This window comes from Misgurnus anguillicaudatus, chromosome 3 (assembly GCF_027580225.2).
Source record: "Misgurnus anguillicaudatus chromosome 3, ASM2758022v2, whole genome shotgun sequence".
Lineage (NCBI taxonomy): Eukaryota > Metazoa > Chordata > Actinopteri > Cypriniformes > Cobitidae > Misgurnus > Misgurnus anguillicaudatus.
The window spans coordinates 41,112,829-41,130,608 of record NC_073339.2 but is presented as its reverse complement, the minus strand read 5'-3'; the positions used below and the strand labels follow the sequence as shown (position 1 = coordinate 41,130,608).

The 17,780-nt window shown below is 39.1% G+C and overlaps 2 protein-coding genes across 2 annotated transcripts; both read left to right on the top strand.

Annotated features, from left to right (window-relative positions):
• The first annotated feature begins 1,404 nt into the window (after positions 1-1,404).
• On the top strand, positions 1,405-4,949 carry actb1 (actin, beta 1). The gene is made up of 6 exons (XM_055206005.2): positions 1,405-1,561; positions 2,545-2,669; positions 2,939-3,178; positions 3,508-3,946; positions 4,047-4,228; positions 4,315-4,949. The coding sequence occupies exons 2-6, from the start codon at positions 2,547-2,549 to the stop codon at positions 4,456-4,458; spliced, it is 1,128 nt and encodes a 375-aa protein (XP_055061980.1). The 5' UTR covers positions 1,405-1,561; positions 2,545-2,546; the 3' UTR covers positions 4,459-4,949.
• A 1,232-nt stretch (positions 4,950-6,181) lies between these two features.
• On the top strand, positions 6,182-16,093 carry fbxl18 (F-box and leucine-rich repeat protein 18). Its single transcript, XM_055206000.2, has 5 exons — positions 6,182-6,369; positions 6,776-6,973; positions 9,669-11,239; positions 13,074-13,292; positions 15,669-16,093. The coding sequence occupies exons 1-5, from the start codon at positions 6,322-6,324 to the stop codon at positions 15,817-15,819; spliced, it is 2,187 nt and encodes a 728-aa protein (XP_055061975.2). The 5' UTR covers positions 6,182-6,321; the 3' UTR covers positions 15,820-16,093.
• Positions 16,094-17,780: the final 1,687 nt, after the last annotated feature.

Here is a 17,780-nt window from a genome sequence, read left to right as displayed (position 1 = left end):
AAGTTAGGAATCTGGATACAAATATAAATATTGTGAAGATGTGTTGCTTGGCTACGTGTCAATATGACCAACTCATGAATAGCAAATTACTTTAAATACATTTTTTATCTGTATTCAACCAAGACCTGTTTCTGCATGTCATGTGCAGGGATTATCGCTGCTTTTGGCAACCAGGCTTCAAACTTATTAAGGATTAGGCCTATCACCATGCCTTTACAACATTTCACCATGGTAATCATAGTTTTTAGTAAAAAAATTACAAATAAATTATAAATAAATTTGGTGTAAAAAAGTTTTCTTTATTTTTATGTCAGTAGTAGCCTTTGCTAAGTTTTAACCTTTAAATTGTATTCACGATATTTTGCAATCGCATTACTACTATGCAACGTGTAACGATATTATAAAATATCAAAACGTAAATGCGAAATAACATTTTAAGATCCATCTAAAGCCGCAGTGCATGCAGCGGGGCAGAGGATGTGTGTAAAACGTCATCAGCTATGACGTATTACGCAAAGCCGGGTTCACCGGAAGTGGTCCATAGCAAGCCAATCCAAGCAGTTCAGGGAAACGGCGCACAGTTCTTTTGTGTCCAGCAGCTTTTCTGTTATATTAATAACCAATATTATGCCAATAATAACAATCTATCGGGTACAATAATGTATAACGATGCTTAAGGATTAAAACGTCCTGGCAATGCATCGTGCATGTCTCATTCATTCCTGCACTGAAACATCCGCATACTGCTACGCCCACCTAGTTCGTTGAACCTTAAACTGTAATATATGTCCAAAATAAGTAATATATACATATGCGATCTAAAAAGTGTATTTTATTTATGAGACTTTAATAAATTACGTGTAAGGTAGCATGTCAAATAACCATAGATCAGTGATCAGCTCAATCGACTAATAATATTAACGTAAGTGTAAGTTAGTAATACTAGCCTACATATTTTACGTAGACATGCAGGTAGAATGATCTAAATGCTTTAAATAGTTCAGATGCGTGCCTTTATTACTGTAAAATAAGGTAACGTGTTGTATTTGTTTACCACGCCTGTAACCTGAATAAGAACGTACAGAAATGCACTTTATACATCGATTACAGCTATGCAGTTAATGTTAGTTATTCAATAGCTGAATTATACTGATAATGTTAATCTAAAAAAGTCAATTGACACTCATAAGCTTACAAATGATAACTGAACTGTGCCCTGTTCCCAGTTAGGTAAATATCCTTAATACAAGGAAATATAGTAATGTGGTGTGTAAAACCGATTGCTCAGATATTTATTTATCTTTCAATATTGCCTGTTCCATTGACCCTGCCTTACTTCAACTCGAAACTTGAATTTCAGGCAATAAGCTTGTAACTCGCCAAGTGGACGATGACTGGCCAATCACATCGCTCGATGCCGAAAGTTTACCTTATATGGAAGGAGCCGGCCGCCGCACCGGGTCTAAATTAGTGACCCGCCTCACTCTCGGTATTGTGAGTTTTCAGTGCACGCTGAGAAGAGCTTTCCTTCCCTTGTTCACAATAACCTACTAAATCACAGGTGAGAATGACTTTAACAGCTATATCATTAGTAATATTTCTACTCTACAATAGGATAAATGTTTATTTTTTTTATATATATAAATTTATTTTACACAAGCCTAACCTGAGTACATTTTGATATTTGTGATTTGTTTAATTTCTGGTAATGTTAAGTTCAATAGTAGTTAAGAGTTAAATCATGCATTTGATACATGTTGGGTTATTAATGTGCTTTTTTATTGAAATAACTTTCACTGTCAACTGTTGTATTGATCTAACTTGTACAGCTTTGAAACGAAATGCGATTTAACAACTAGTAGTTTGTGGCATTTGTAATAAGTTAACATGATCGTTAGTTTTATTTAAATGGATATTTAGTATATTAAGCGTCTCAACTGCTCCTCTGGCAGTATGAATGGTGGGTGTGGCTACTAACGTTAACGTTACAGCACTAACCTGCGTAACTTATCTGCCGTTCACAGCCTATTGAAGTTATGCTAAATGTGTTAAATGTATTAAGTTACTAAACATTGCAGTTGTGTTGGATACATATTGTGCGATTTAATGGTTTCATTGCAACATTGAAAAATATGTGGCTGGTCACTCGAGGGTTCATTCTTTCTTGCTGCTCTTGTACTTCGCATACTAAGTACGTTTGCTCTCAGTATATAATCATTTACTCTTGCATTAAGGCTAAATAAGAGTTTAATTCTGCTATTGTATCGTCATAGGGAAGGTAGTTTTGTAAAGCGCTTATCTCGGCCTTTGAAACAGGGAGTGGCCGTGTCTGTTGGGCGGAATCCACGCGCTGAATCGGCGGCTCGTACTTATTGCCATATAAGGCAATACTGAGTCTCCCTGACTACTTCCTTTGTCTCAAATCGCTCGGTTTCGATTTTGCGCCGCCTACTGGCCAGACCGTGACTCTACAGAAGTGCGTTTCAAGTATTGCAACACTCAAGGGAGGTTACCGTCGATTTAACGATTTTATTTGCTTTACAGCCATGGATGATGATATCGCCGCCCTGGTCGTTGACAACGGCTCCGGTATGTGCAAAGCCGGTTTCGCTGGAGATGACGCCCCTCGTGCTGTGTTCCCCTCCATTGTTGGCAGACCCAGGCATCAGGTATAATCAGATTTTTTTTTTCAGAATTAAAATTGGTGACAATGTGATGTATTTAAAGGTATTATGCAATTAAAGTGGTACTTTTATTAAATAACAGTAAAATCCAATCCAGTTTTTGCATGTTTCATATTGATTGTATGATTTTGCTGAAGTTTAAGCATTTGCTTTCATGCCATTTTAGTAGGTAATCCTTTTTTGGGTGTGGTCTCCATTCAATTCCTTGTGCTTCACTGATTAAATGGGTGCCTAATTGTATCCATCTTTTCCAGGGAGTGATGGTTGGTATGGGACAGAAAGATTCCTATGTTGGAGATGAGGCACAGAGCAAGAGAGGTATCCTGACCCTCAAATATCCCATTGAGCACGGTATTGTGACCAACTGGGACGATATGGAGAAGATCTGGCATCACACCTTCTACAACGAGCTGCGTGTTGCCCCTGAGGAGCACCCTGTGCTGCTGACAGAAGCCCCCCTCAATCCTAAAGCCAACAGAGAGAAGATGACACAGGTGTGACTTCACATTTCTCTTGTTATGATCATACCGTTCTATTCCATCTTTTTTTCCTTTGTTCATTTCCTTCCTGTACATTTTCTCTCAGGCTCTCTGTTCTCTACCTTGATTTCCTGTTAGGAGGTTCAAAAGGTCCATCCTTTAAACTTTATTTTCCTGCATGGCAGCTCTTTTAACACTAGTTTAGTTTAAAGTTTTTAGCATGGTGTGTTAAGGAGTCCTGCCTGCCCTTTTTTGCTCCTTTTAACCACATGTGTGTTAAGATTAATTTATTGATCGCTTCAAAAGGGTGTTTAACTAACTGGAATCTGATTATTTTCCTGCAGATCATGTTTGAGACCTTCAACACCCCTGCCATGTACGTGGCCATCCAGGCTGTGCTCTCTCTGTACGCTTCTGGTCGTACCACCGGTATCGTGATGGACTCTGGTGATGGTGTTACCCACACCGTGCCCATCTACGAGGGTTATGCTCTTCCCCATGCCATCCTTCGTCTGGATCTGGCTGGTCGTGACCTGACAGACTACCTGATGAAGATCCTGACCGAGCGTGGCTACAGCTTCACCACCACGGCCGAGAGAGAAATTGTCCGTGACATCAAGGAGAAGCTGTGCTATGTTGCCCTGGACTTCGAGCAGGAGATGGGTACCGCTGCCTCCTCTTCATCCCTGGAGAAGAGCTACGAGCTGCCCGACGGACAGGTCATCACCATTGGCAATGAGCGTTTCCGTTGCCCTGAGGCTCTCTTCCAGCCTTCCTTCCTGGGTGGGTTTCTTGTTAATGCAAAAGTTCTTTCGTATTAGCAGATTTCTGCACATTACCTGGTCAGTAGACACATACTAAATTTAATCGTCCCTCCTTGTAGGTATGGAGTCTTGCGGTATCCACGAAACTACCTTCAACTCAATCATGAAGTGTGATGTGGACATCCGTAAGGATCTGTATGCCAACACAGTGCTGTCTGGTGGTACCACCATGTACCCTGGCATTGCTGATCGTATGCAGAAGGAGATCACTTCCCTGGCTCCCTCCACCATGAAGATCAAGGTAAAGGCCCATAGCAGTTGCTCAATATACATGCAGTTGCATTTATTTGTGTTTTTGTGTGCTAATGTCTTGTTCTCTCTTTGCAGATCATTGCTCCCCCTGAGCGTAAATACTCTGTCTGGATTGGTGGCTCCATCCTGGCTTCCCTTTCCACCTTCCAGCAGATGTGGATCAGCAAGCAGGAGTACGATGAGTCCGGCCCATCCATCGTCCACAGGAAGTGCTTCTAAACGAACTCTTGCCACCATACCTGGCCATGCAGCAGGATTTAAACAAACGACCAACCTAAACCTCTCGGATAAGATGACATCAGCATGGCTTTTGCTCTGACGCATTGACTTGGGATGCGGAAACTGGAAAGGGAGGTAGTTGTCTTACAGGAGGAGGAGCTTTCCCCGAGAGGACTTCAATGTACATTTCTTCTTTTAGTCATTCCAGAGCGTCTGCCACTTTGCCCTCGTCACAGTGGGCTTACATGACTTGTTATAGTGTTTATGTAAATTATGTACTCGATACATTGTTTTTTCTTTTTTGTACTTCAGCCTTAATCTTGGCCCAGTTTGTTATTGTTGCAATGATGGGGAAAGCTTTACCTTTTAGTGAAGATCTTGCAGGAGTCCCCTAGGCTATGTGAATGAGGGATATCCCTTGCCTATGTAAGCCAGGGTGTTTCTGTACACTGACAAGTGAACCCAAATAAAAACGTGCACATGAAAAACCACACACTGTCTACTGTCTTTTTGGGGTTGGGTTGAGGGTTAAATTGACCTTAGCTAAGGACTTTAGGAATTTGGGTAGCTAAAACGTTGAGTGTATTTGCATTCAATGTCAAAAGCATGAACATTTGAGTTATGTCCCTCTTTTAGAATCATGATTTGTATTAATAAACTATGAAAATATTAAATTTCAATGTGTCTTATGGTATCTGCATTTTTCCCTTCAGCTCTATACTTTGATAGTAAACTGACACTAGCACCACAGCTATTATTTGTGACCTTAACTTTGAGACCTCTACTAAATAAGGGTTCCTTATTTCCAATACATAATGTAAAAACATTGAAGATATAATCTGGATATCTTTAAAACTGTCTGAGGTAATGTCAAAGCTTAATCACTTTCATGCTCCTCAAATTAAGACTAAAGCCTTAGTTTCACAGACAGTGTCATATTTTAGGAAAAATAACTCTCAAAACTAAAAGTTCTGTATATACTAAAATTGATTATTGAAAATTCTCCATTGTGAAGTTGAGGTTTCCTTGAACATTTTACCAGAAAATTTGTTTACTGGAAATCCATGTTTCCAATAAATAGTTTGCAATCACAGACTATCTAGGTAGTGTATATAACAAGACACTTAACTGGCATCTGACTGATTTATCTCTTTACAATACCTTTATGGTTATGCTGTTGCTGTATTTACACTTTGGAATTTCTTTTGAAAGGCATCAGGAAGAAATTTAATGCATTTAAAGGCCTTCTGATTTATCCTTTAACTGTTCATGGTTTCAGTTATCCTACATCATGCCCATTTTAAAGCAAATGGAGTGCAGGCTTTTTGATTTTACCACAGTTTGCCTTCTTACTTCCATATTGGTAGCACTTTGTTATCTGTAGTAGATAAAAACGGATATTTATTATTGCCTTGAAATCCCTTGTAAAATTGGAATAGATAAGTATTGCGTATTAGTTGTATTTTTAATGTGTAGATTAAACTTGGCTTGAAACGCATAACGTTACATGGCGGCTGAAACAAATTATGCAAGTGAGGTTGCAATAGAATGCAATATCTGATGTTAATATGTCATACACACATATACGTATGTCCTAATATGCGTGTTTAATAAAACCTAAAACGTATAACAATAATAAAGAAATAATTTCTATCGAATGGACCGCGCCCAGGGACTTTTATCTGAGTTGCACTGTACCGGAAACGAGTACGACTCTCAAAAGTTCCGACAGTACTAAATAAATACCTGTAACTTGTTCCCGCTATGTGTGTGCTGCAGCTAGACCACATAGTTATCAATGGATAAATGATAATAAATTCATTGACATGGCAAGATTTTTTATTAAACATATTACCGAAGTAAATGTCCAAAACATTTCGACGAAACAGCATGGATTGTCAAATCGAATCGGTAAGTTAAAGCAGAGGACTGATATTAAGGCGTGCTACTTGGCAGGCTAGTTAACTTATGCATTTTGTTGCCTAAAACAAATAATTAACAAATATCAATAATAGCGTTTTGATATGAATAAAATATAATTTTTATATTGTTTATTATTTTATTTTTCGGACACAGAGCTATTCAGGACCCGACAGGGACATATAAAGCAGTTTACTAAAATAACTTAACAAAAACTACAATACGAAAAGTAATAGTAACTGAAATTATATGTGATTTGGCCTAGCTCATGTTAAACTGGAAAAAAATCGTGCTTGGTGTATTAAAATATATATTTTCATTCAATAACCTTTATCATCATTTAAGTCAGTATTAGAGTAAGTTAAGTATGAATGACTTTCTTCTTGTTTCCCTGCAGGCTCAGTGCTGCTCAGCCAGTGTGTCTCAGACCTCTGTCAGCATATCAGACTTTTCAGATGAGATTTTATTGAACATCCTGCGATTCATCCCGAGCCATGATCTGATGCTCAGTGTGAACAGAGTTTGCCGGAAGTTCAGAACACTGTGTCTGGATAAGAGCTTGACAGCCCATATACACCTGCATAAAAATTACACGGTGAGATTGGACAGCACACACTTTTACTGTCTCTTTAGGGTGTTTCTAATATACACAGAGTGGTGAATTCACAACCACCTGCTAAGATACATGATATACCACAGTCTCATATTCACCAATGTTATACATACTGTTAAAGGGATAGCTTAACCCAAAATCAAAATTTTGCTAGATGCTTCAATTGCTACTTCTGCATACGATACTGCGCAGATCGATCAGCGTATGACATCAAAGTATCACGTAAGCGAAGTAACAGTAGGGGAGAAGAGGGGCGAAAGTAAAATTTTTGTTTTAAACAGATATATTTTTGCTGTGGTCAGTAACTCACAAGTGTGGTCTATCAATACCAGGTGGAATTTTGAAAAAAATGTAAAACGACTTCTGTATAATTTCACTTTAAACATAAGTAGTCAATTGTTACTTTTGACCCCATCTGCAGGGACGAAAGTAACACACAGGTGGGTCAGAAGTAACACAACAAAACAAGATAGATTTTTGTGTTACACTTGTTTTTAGTAAATATACATGACTATGACCTCGTTAATATGGAACTGCAAACTTATTTTGTCATTTATCATTGTAAAAAACAATGAAATTAAATTTTTATTTTAAATTTCAGTTTTATCAAATGTTTTAAAAGCAACCAACAGTACAAACTTAAATTGTTGAGAATAAAACATTTTTGAACAGTTTGAACTCTATGAAAATGAAATTAAATCAAATTAGAATAATATAAATTTTCAACATTTCAACAAATTTTCATTAGCAGCGGGACAAAAGTAACAAATGTTAATTTTGTCCCGACAGGATCTCTTCACATTTAAACTCGATTTACTTTTATTTTGAAAAGCTCTGAGAAGTAAAACTTCAGGATGTGTTAGAGCACTAAATAACCTGTAGATTGATCAGTATTTTAACACATGAAACCAGAAACACAATGCGATATAAGAACAAAATGACCGCTTTAGGAATTTACTTATCATGGTTGAAAACACCTTTCTGGATCTACATGAAAACTGTGAGAAAATAACGCAATATTTGTCAGCTCTGTCAACAGTTTGTGTGTTGAAGATGCTGTCATAGTTTGCGATGCAAAATGTTATCAGGGCTTTTTGTTACTTTCGTCCCACATTCCTTTTCCCCCGGTTCTCCCCTACACACGCTCTCACAATACTTTGAAAATCTATAATACTGTGATAGTGATTTTTTTAATGCAAATATCTTACATACTGTGCCTTTAATTTATAAGTATTGAAAAGTTTTATGAGACTAGTGGACAGATGAAACAGCAATTTCCTCGCTAAAGTGAAGAGAAAACGGCAAAAGTCCTAGGGCTGGACGATATGGCCAAAATTTCTATCACCTATATACTTTTACATTTCAATTGATATTAGGGATGCACCGATATTGGTATCGGGTATCGGCCTCGATATCACATTTTCTAAAGTACTCATACTCGTTAAAAGTCCCCCGATGCCAGGGATCGATACCACTGAGAAATGTATATGTTTGAGTGCCGTGTAAGGGGTTAATGCCTCTTGTGTTGTCCAAAGAGGCAGAGTTTACAACAAACTGGAAAACTAGTCCCTTGTTTTTTTTTGTTAAATTATATGACTAAAGCTGTAACCTGTAAATTTAAATAATGTTTTTTTTATTAAGTACTTGGTATCGGTATCGGCAAGTACTGAAATGCAAGTACTCGTACGTATTCCAAAAAAGTGGTATCGGTGCATCCCTAATTGATATGGTATAAATCCGATTATGGTATGAATGTAATAAAAGCCTTGGGATAAAGTGTAAAAAATACCCACAACGAATATCTGTACCTACAAACTTTTTAACAATATAATATTAAAAAAAGGTATAATTTAATTAATATTCATCTTTAATTTGTATAAAGCCTTCATAGAATAAATATAAACTTACCGTCAACTAATAATACATCTTTAAGGCTTCCCTTTAATATTAACGTGGCTCATACAAAATACGCCACGGGAGCACGTTTTGCAAAGTAGAAGCGCCTTGACCTGCGTTTAAAGCCCGATTTATAGTCGTGCGTAAGTTCTTTGCCGTAGCTACGGCATTGGCTATCCGTAGCTCTGTGTAGCCTGACATCCACCTCGCAAAATTTTAAACAGTGCGTCAGTTCTACGCGGACCGCAAGCGCAGTGATTGGTCCACCAGAACCCCTCCCGTCAGGTAAAAAAAACTGCATCATAGGTATTTCCGTTTGCGACGGTGAAAACGGTTTATTTACTTCCATCATTGCTGGTCTTCTCAAATCATACACAACAAGTTGCTGTTTCTTCTTCGTTTGTGGGTTAACTTGCCAAGCTGCTTCTTCTTTGACAGTCGCGCTGCTACTGTGGTTACACGAGTGGATACTGCCTACCAGCAGTCTGCGCGTGTGTTTGCACGTCAATGCGGACGACGACGGAAAAGTATATATGAAAACCGACGTGGATCCTACGCCGTCGCGGCTACGCCGTAGGACCTACGGACAACTATAACGAGCCCTTAACACATTTTTAGACGTGACGTGAATGGCCATGGGACACTGTAATGTATATCGAAATATCGGAAATGTGTTTAGAAAACATATCACCGTTATTGGAAAAAAAATACAGTGTAATATATTGATATTGAATGATTGTCCAGCCCTATCCTTACATTTGAATTCATCTCTCGTTCTCAGGCAAACGACAATGCTGTGAAACAGGTCTTGAAGAACCTTTCCAGTGACATCCAGACATTGGACCTAAATGGCTGTTACTGGTTGGCTGGCTCTACGGTGGACCAGGTTACTCGCTGTAAGAACCTGGTCAATTTGGACCTCTCGGGCTGTCGACTGACATCAGTTCGTCTGTCGCATCTGCTGACCACCCTCCAATTTCTGCGCTCGCTGGCTCTGGATGTGGGCCCGGGGTTCGACCTCCATCTGGTTAGCGCCGAGGGGAAGGCTGCATTGTCACGCCTGCTGGAGCTTAAGCAGACGTTGCTGACACCCTCGTATGGCGTGGTGCCGTGCTGCAGTGCGCTGCGCAGTCTGCGGCTCTATCTAGAGGCCAGCGAGGGCTGGAGCGAAGCCGGCGGCTGCACGCAGCTGATGGTGGGCCAAAGCAGCGTGCCACACTACCAAAACCTGCGCTGGTTTTCTGCACGCCTGGCACCTGGAGAGGTCAATCGTACTCTTTTGGCACTCTACTTGGCGGTGTTCAGTATGAGAGTGCCAGAGGGTCTTGCAGGACTGGTTCTGTTTGTGCCAGGGCCCGCCCCACCTAGGCCAGTTGCCATGATGGCACTGATGGAGAGCATGGTGTCAAGAAATATGGTTAGTGCGCTTCAGCTTCCACGTACGTGGTTGGACGGTGCTATGTTAGGGCGGGTGCTTGCGCACGGCTGTCCCGCTTACTTAAACGTCTCACGGTGTTCTGCTCCTGGGTTCAACCCTCTACATGTGTTGCTTAGTGCGGGTCGCGATCTCTCACCCCTACGGACTCTCAACCTAAGAGGTTGCGGCAGAGGCCCTGTCCCGGACAGCTGTGGGAAGGCCGAGGAGGAAATGGACGCGGAGAGCGTCAAAGCACTTACTGAATGTTGTCCTCATTTAATTCATCTCAATCTGTCTGCCACACACTACCATCACACTGTTCCTGCGGGACAGGATGGGCACCTATGTAGAGCTTTAGGACGTCTTGCCTTTTTGCGCACACTGGCACTTCCTGTCTGTGCCTTGGCGCAATCCTCACCCACATCTATGAACACAACAGACTCCAACACGAATGTCACTTCGGGGTCATTACTGCTTGGTCTTAAGAAGAGCAACCGCATCGGAGTGCCCACATATCGACCCAAAACAGATGTCTCAGGGGGTCCGGGTGAAGATCAGCAGGAGAGGGGACTGTGCATTCAACCACTGCTTAAGGGTTGCCCACACCTGGTAGAGCTGGAGCTTATCGGCGCAGGCTTTTCCTCCGCCATGCCACGAAATGAGCCGGCCATGCGCAAGGACCCTGCTGCTTGTTCTTGGTCTTACAGTGTCGGAGATGGCGAACTAGCTGCTTTAGGAGGACTGAAATTTTTACGCAAGCTCACCCTTGCGCACTTACCTGGAGTATTGAAGGGGACGGGGTTGATTGAACTTGTTCAGGGGTGCAAGGACCTTCAGTCGTTGTCGCTGGCAAATCTGGGATCCTTAAAGACCATGAATTACACACAGGCCCTGCTGGAGACCCTCACATACTGCACACAACTCAGGGACTTGAGGTGAACACGCACTCCAAAACATACTCTTAAAGGGAAAGTTAACTCAAAAATTTGATTAAACCCATGATTTACTCACCCCGAAGCCATCTGAGAAGCATATGTCCATCATTTGCAGACAAACACAATTTTAGTTATTTTAGAAAATGTTTTAGGTCTTTCAGTTAATGGAATGTAAAGTTACGGGCTCCACGTCCTTCAAGTCCAAAAAATGTTCATCCATCCTTCACAAAACAAATCCAAACGGCTCCACGATGACAAACAAAGGCCTTCTGATGGTAATCCGCGCCGTTTTGTTTTAGAAATATCCACATTTAAAACTTTATAAACGATAATAACTAGCTAAGAAATGTGCGTACACTACGCTAATACTCTCTCCTGAATACAGAGGAGTCCAAGATGGCGGCGCTACTGGAAGGTAGTTATTTTGGTTTATAAAGTTTTAAATATGGATATTTCTACAACAACACCGCACGGATTACCCTCAGAAGGCTTTGTTTATTATCCTGGAGCCGTTTGGATTTCTTTGGGGAAGGATATATGCAAATTTTTTTGGACTTGAAGGACGTGGACCCCGTAACTTTACTGTTTAGCAGCTGAAAGATATAAGACATTTTCTAAAATAACTGATAATGTGTTAGTCTAAAAAATGATGGACATATGCATCTTGGACGGCTTCGGGGTGAGTAAATCATGGATTTAATATCATTTTTGGATGAACTATCCCTTTAAAGAGATCTTAAAGTTCATTCAAAAATTATTTACTGATCCTCCTGAATTCATTTTTTTATTCTGATGAACACAACAGAAGATTTTTTGATATGATGGTTAGCACACAGCTGCCAGTAACCATTGACTTCCATAGTAGAAAAAACAAATATAATGGAAGTCAGTGGATACCGTCAACCATGCACTTTCCATCATTTATCAAAATATCTTTTTCATCATTTAACATAACAATACTTCCATAATATTTGTTTTTCCTACTATGGAAGTCAATGGTTACAATCAGCTTTGTGCTTACCTTCATTTATCAAAATATCTTATTTTGTGTTCATCAGAAAAAAAATTCATACAGATTTAGAACAACATGAGGATATTTTCATTTTTGGGTGACTATACCTTTAATATTTCGCAAATCTGTTTAGATTTAGACTTATTTAGTTTTCCACTAGAGGGCAGCACCTGAATGCAATTATGTTTAAAAGTATCCAGTGGAGGAAAATAATTGTAGACAGTACATATTTTTGCTAGATAAGGAATTTGGTTATTTTCATATTCAAAATGATGTTTGAAATTACTTTTAAATTGATTCTTGATGTGTGTGAACTGTGTATAATAACTTTGTGTAGATAAATGCACACACATGTATGTTTATATTTAAGAAATGTTTACATGTGTATATACATTACATTTATATATTTATGTATAATTTATATTATATATAAATATAAATACTTAATATATATTTTTTCTTTCTTAAAATTATACATGCATGTGTGCATATTTATTTGTAATTATTATACACAGTTTACACACATATATGATGTAAACAAAAACTTGTATTCTGCTATAGATTAATTGTGATTAATCGTTATGCATCAATATTTTTTATTAAAAAAAAATCTATATTATGTTATTACAAACTTGCCAGGGTTGAATACATTTATTTTCAGTGTCAGGTATGGGTCAAATTTGACAACTCATAAACCAAAAAATGTATTTGGCTAAAAAATAAGAAGATTGTGCAATTGAGCTTGCACCAACAGTAAAACATTTGTGATTTATTAATTTATTCATATATATTTATTCTCTTTGTTTATGTGTTACTTTACAGGCTGGAGCAGCCGTACTTTAATGCGAGCGCTGCTTTTTTCGAAGCACTCAGTAAGTGTCGGCGGCTGCAGCGTCTGTGTTTAGTTTCTCGACAGGGAACCTTCCAGCCGTCCTCTGTGATTGCTTTTATGCAGAGCTGCGCTGATGTCATCATGTGTCACATGTTCATGAGCGGGACCCTTGTCACCTGTAGATTGCTGCAGAAAACCCTGTTGGACAGGTTAGTATCTTGTAGCTAAACTGGTAGAGAATCATGGGTCATGGGTTCGACTCTTTGGCTGTTTGCACTAGGGCTGTCACGATTATCAAATTTGGCTGACGGTTAATTGTCTAATAAATTATGTCAATTATGACAATTAATTGTCTGTTTTATTGCTTTGAAATTCTCATAGATTTTTTTGTTCATTAAATAATTTAATTTAATTCAATGATTAAATCTTTTGCAAGTTTTTCCTGGCAGTAAATACTAATAGACACAACACATATTTAAAAGTAATTATTTCATGAATATATCTTTCAAAAACTGAACATTCTTATTTAGAAATAAAGACAATAAAGAGTCTGAAAGATAACTGAAAATAAAAATGCAATAAAAATAAACTAACTATACCAGAACAGACCTTAAATAGTAGCCAATCCTACTAAGGTCATATTAGTACTGGACCACATATCTGTAGTGGCTGCAAAAAAATCTATTCCTTACAAATCCTTCAGAATGGCATCATTCACTTCGCTAAATTTGGAATTGCTGTTTTTGGAATATAGGCATGTTTTACCTTTTAGTTCATACTGCTTATGGAAGTTTTGAAGCATTTCTTTAAATGCTGTCATTTAAAGCAACACTATGTAGTTTCCATGTAAAAATTACTTACAGCTCCCCCATGTGGTTAAAAAGCACAACAGTGCCTGGTATCAGACACTCTTCTGCAGGCAGGGGGAGGGGCGGGGCTGTGTTTCCTACCCTCCACCGCCACTTTCAGAGTGTGTTTGTAGCAGCTAGGAGGCTGCTCAGGTTGCAGCAACTGTACAATTTGTCCAGTTAAAAGTTGTTCTATCACTGAAATAATTTTAGAGACATTATTTAAAGGTAAAAAAACTACATAGTGTTGCTTTAAACTGTATTAAATGCATTTCCTTTGCAATGTACATTGTTACACTGTCGGTAGGGAGCGCCATCTCATTTATACAGGCACTGCAGCTCCCCCTTGTGTTTTTAGAGAGATGTGCAATCATTGCGGTGATCTGAAATCACAGCGATGAGGTCAAACAATCGCATGAGACGATTATTACTGCCCTAGCGTGCACACCAATGCGTTTACGCCAGTGGCCTGTGTATATTTTCAATTGTTTGAAATTAAGCACCGCACTTTTCAAAAATGGTAGCAGCTGGCAGATTTTGTCCACGCTGAGCGCAGGCACATTTGGCGGTTTTTACGCACTCAGTGATGAGCACCGAAAGTTGACAAATGTTCAACTCTGGGTGAAGCGCTCAGCTTGTCAATGTCACCTCTCACTCGGGCTTCCAATCACAGTAGAGTAGGGGCGGGTCAAATATCACAACAACCAACTGGCGCATTGTTCAACGATAAACAAAGCAGAAGTATCATGGCTACCAAAGCACTCAGCTGAAAGAGCTGGCAAGCGTTTACAGTCGGCATCCACCTGGCGTTTTTTAGCCGCGTTTAAACGATTTGGTGTACACGCCCCCTTAGGGACACAAAACTGCCATATGCATTTATTTTAAAAGGCACATATTATGTCAATTTTTACAAGATGTAATGTAAGTCTCAGTGGTCTCTAGAATGTTTCAGCTCAAAATACCTCACATATCATTTATTATTGCATGTTCAAAATGCCACTATTTTGATGGGAGCACCCGTACACTGTTGTGTACCTCATGTGTGTACCTTTAAATGCAAATGTGCCAGTGAGCACTAGTGTCTTTATTAGTAATAATACCTTTAGCCGCATTAGTGCTACAGCGTGCTAACAGACACATTTAGACAAGCTTCTGGGTAAAATCAACCAGTCAGGCAGTGGCCATGGGTGGGGCTTTATCAGTGTGATGTCACATTAACAAGAAAATCTAAACTGCATGTCTAAAAAGACTGCTTTGGTTTAATGGGGATTAAAAAAGAAGTGGATTAATTTTTTTCATTGTATGATTGTTGTGTTCACACACTGCCAATACACATTTATAGACAAACTTGCATAGTAGGTGTCTTTTAAAGCAACACTATGTATTTTTTACCTTTAAATAATGTCTCTAAAATTATTTCAGTGATAGAACAACTTTTAACTGGACAAATTGTACTGTTGCTGCAACCTGAGCAACCTCCTAGCTGCTACAAGCACACTCTGAAAGTGGCGGTGGAGGGTAGGAAACACAGCCCCGCCCCTCCCCCTGCCTGCAGAAGAGTGTCTGATACCAGGCACTGTTGCACTTTTCAACCACATGGGGGAGCTGTAAGCCATTTTTACATGGAAACTACATAGTGTTGCTTTAATATACATTTCCTCCATTGAAAAATATTGATTTGTCTTTTAAGTTTCTTCTGTAATGTTTACCTATTCTTTCTCTTCCCCATTCCTGCAGTTTTTTATCATCTCGTCCAGCCCTCAGTGTTGTGATTTACCCTTTACTGCACGAAGACCTGGCCAATGTGATCAGGGGAATGCCACTGTGTCACCTGGACGAGATCACGCTTTTCAAAAGCCGCATTGCTGAGGAGCCAGTGAAACTTTGATTGAACTATATATTTCCTGGTGATTTTACTTGGGAAACGCATGACCAGGGATATCTTTAACACAGATATTTTGCATTGTATGAACTATCATGTTGGTTAAAAAGTTAAATATTAGTAGTCTGGTCAGGGTTGTGTAAGCACGAGATATCCTCGAGCCAAACGGAAAATCCCAAGGTCATGTTTTCCAGTAAAGAGCCGGTATGAACAAACTCTGCATCTATTTGAAATGTCATCTTTGTGAATGTGCCAAAAGTAAACTTACTTTACATCTCAATGCATTGTGTACACTGCAATCTCTACCTTAGTATAATCTTAAAGGTGCAATGTGTAATTTTTAGAAAGATATCTTGACAGAAATGCAAAATAATATACAAAACTATATTATCAGGGGTGTACAAAGACCTTTTTATAATGAACAGTTATGTTTTTATTATCTTAGAATGAGACGTTTTTATCTACATACACAGAGGGTCCCCTTACGTGGAAGTCGCCATTTTGTGCCGCCATGTTTCTACAGAAGCCCTTACGGACAAACTTTTTTCATTAAAGTTGTCTTAGTCAATTACATGTTTTTCTGGTAGCTTCTCAATGCTTTTCAAAAGCGAGAGGTGAGCAGTGGACTGAGCCGTTGGTTGTAATTCACAACCTCACTACTGGATGCCGCTAAAATTTACACACTGCACCTTTAAACTTCATACTGTCCTCAAACTTTCATTGGATTTATGGTTCCTCAGTAATCATCCGAGCGCTATTGTTTCACAATTAAAGGCACAATAAGATCCTTGCATTAAAATATCCAAATATCATTAGCAAATTATATATTTTGTCCACATGTACTTGCAACATCCCAATTGTTTTCAATTTATAGATTTCACATTTTCTTTATTTATTTATTCTACATGCCATTCCAGCATCTGGCTATTTTCATGGCGATATACACAAGTTAATCTATACACAGGTTATTCCATAAACAGGTTGGGAAAGGGATTTTGGTATCTCCAATTCCACTAACTTGCATGTTTTTGGTTCCTGTGGGAGAAAACCGGAGTGAACCCACGCTGACACAGGGAGAACATGCAAACTTCACATAGAAAGGGGACCTGAATTCACATTTTAACCAGCACTCCTCTCCTGGTCGCTTGTCAATGAGTTCTTGGTTATCCTCGTTTTCTGCTTTTGCTGTCATAAAACCATAATGGATATTCTTAATAAATGTCCTCTACATGTGCCGCTAAGTGCCCATATATTGGTTTTGTGTGGCACATTGATACATCTTTGTGATTGTAGACACTTCCTGGTTTAGTCCTTGTTCTAACAGTTATCAGGATTTTCTGGCTTTGGTTCAGCATCGTTTCCCATAAATGGATTGCAAGTCAGAGAGGTCTGCAATGCAGATGATGCGCTCAGCTGATCGCACCACCCTCCCGAACCAGGCTGGGATATTTCCCGTCAGTGTGCTTCCGATGGTGCAGGTGTAAAATCAGTACTTTAAATTGCAGTTTAAAGTCTTTAAAGAGCGTGAGGTGATAAAGACGCTGAAGGGCTTTTTCACCAGGTTGGTAATAGGATTGGTACAGGTTGGTATTTTGCTACTGCATAGTATAAGTTTACTGATTTTTGTATGGTTGTGCCTTTGCTTGTTTCAGATGAAAACTGGAAAAGAGCTGATAATTGTATTTTGAACAGCATTTTTGGTATTTGATTGATTCCACTTTATCTGTACTTAATACTGTTAATGAATTCATTTGTAAAATATTTGCTCGTTTTTATAAGCACAGTCTAGAAATGTTAGATTCACTCACAGATCATTTTATGTTTTGTGTGCTTTTAGAGAATTGGGACATTTTCATCTCACATTCATCATGTTTCTTCTTCCGGTGATGCTGGTGGTTTTCTCTGGTGGTTCGGCTGAAGTTGTGGATAATTTTAAAAGTAAATGTCCTCAGTATTTCATGAACGGA